The 1,254-nt window shown below is 40.6% G+C and overlaps 1 protein-coding gene across 1 annotated transcript; it reads right to left on the reverse strand.

Moving 5' to 3' along the window:
* Nucleotides 1-230: 230 nt before the first annotated feature.
* On the reverse strand, nt 231-1,114 carry LOC104966017 (ADP-ribosylation factor-binding protein GGA1-like; the record flags this gene model as incomplete). The annotated part of the gene is made up of 4 exons (XM_010795121.1): nt 996-1,114; nt 768-891; nt 495-595; nt 231-311 (listed from the first exon to the last, which is right to left on the reverse strand). Coding segments are annotated over exons 1-4 (390 nt in total), but the record flags the coding sequence as incomplete, so codon positions are not given.
* Between the last annotated feature and the right edge of the window lie 140 nt (nt 1,115-1,254).

Below are 1,254 nucleotides of genomic sequence, written 5' to 3' on the forward strand. Positions count from 1 at the left end.
TCTATGACGCGTTGAACCCAATGTGAGCAAATTACTCTGAATGCTGCGACGCAGCACCTGAGATTACTTCCAAGAAGTCGTTCACGTTCTCAATTTTTTACGTTTAACGTTATATTCGATCGGTACACACGTGTACCGAACCGAAGGTCCCGTACCGAATAATATGGTACGGGTACGTGTACCGTTACACCCCTAGCGGATAATGTAGGTGTGATTTTTAAAAGAAGTACCTCTTGGACCATCTCCTTGATGAGTTTGTTGGCAGCTTTTAGGTCATCGGGGTGCGAGCTGTTCAACAGGCGAGACAGCGTCTGATGAAAGACGCCGAAAACAATAAGTGAACAGATTTCATAGATCACAAAAAAGAGACGATAATTAAAAAAGACAGCATGTACCGTGGGAAAGAAACTGGGTTAGGTCACATTATTCTCAAGCTAGTAAGCATCTGTTATAATAACTGTGATTATTTCTTTATTTCACAGAAAAATCCTTACTTTTGACTTCTCCTCGTCCTCAAAAATCGCATTCTTGGGTCTGGGAGGAGGAAGGTTCAGGAGTTTGTCAGGCGGCAGCTCGGGGTCTTGTTTAATAATACCTGACAAACAGAATATGACAAACAAAAAGGTGTTAATCATCACTGTTGATATAAGTAGATTAAGCCATATGTGAAGAATTGTCTCGAAGCTACTCTTAAAAAGGTACTTTTTAGCTGCAACCTTTAGTTCCTTCTCACTGTGTATCAACCATGACTTCTGACGGCCGCTCACCTTGTTTCTTCAGCATCTGGTAAGCGTCTGTGATCTTGGCCTCATCAGGTAAACCCAGAGTCCAACTGAAGATCAACTCCAGAACCTTATTTTTTACCGGCTCAGGTGACCGTGAGCCCAGGTACTGAGAGGGGGGGGGGATAGAGGAGAACAAAGAAGTTATTTACAAACCAAAAAAGGGGTCTGAAAAACCTAGAAATAATAAAAGAGACACTTGTGGAATCCTACCTTTGGAGAAACTACTTTGATGAGTTCATTGAGAAAACGGAATTTGCCCACTTCACTGTGAAACCTTTTCCCACAGTCCTTCATACAGTTCTCCAGAACCTAGAGAAGAATACAATACAAAATGCTAAAACTAAATCCAATCTGATAACAACAATGTCATACTGTAAAGTGATGCATCTCCCATATATTGAATACATATTTAGACAAAAAGGTATGGCTAAATGTAGGTTTAGTTATATTACAAAACAGTAGCTAACAG

This window comes from Notothenia coriiceps, unplaced genomic scaffold, assembly GCF_000735185.1.
Source record: "Notothenia coriiceps isolate Sejong01 unplaced genomic scaffold, NC01 NC01_scaffold00002171, whole genome shotgun sequence".
In the NCBI taxonomy this organism is placed as follows: Eukaryota; Metazoa; Chordata; class Actinopteri; order Perciformes; family Nototheniidae; genus Notothenia; species Notothenia coriiceps.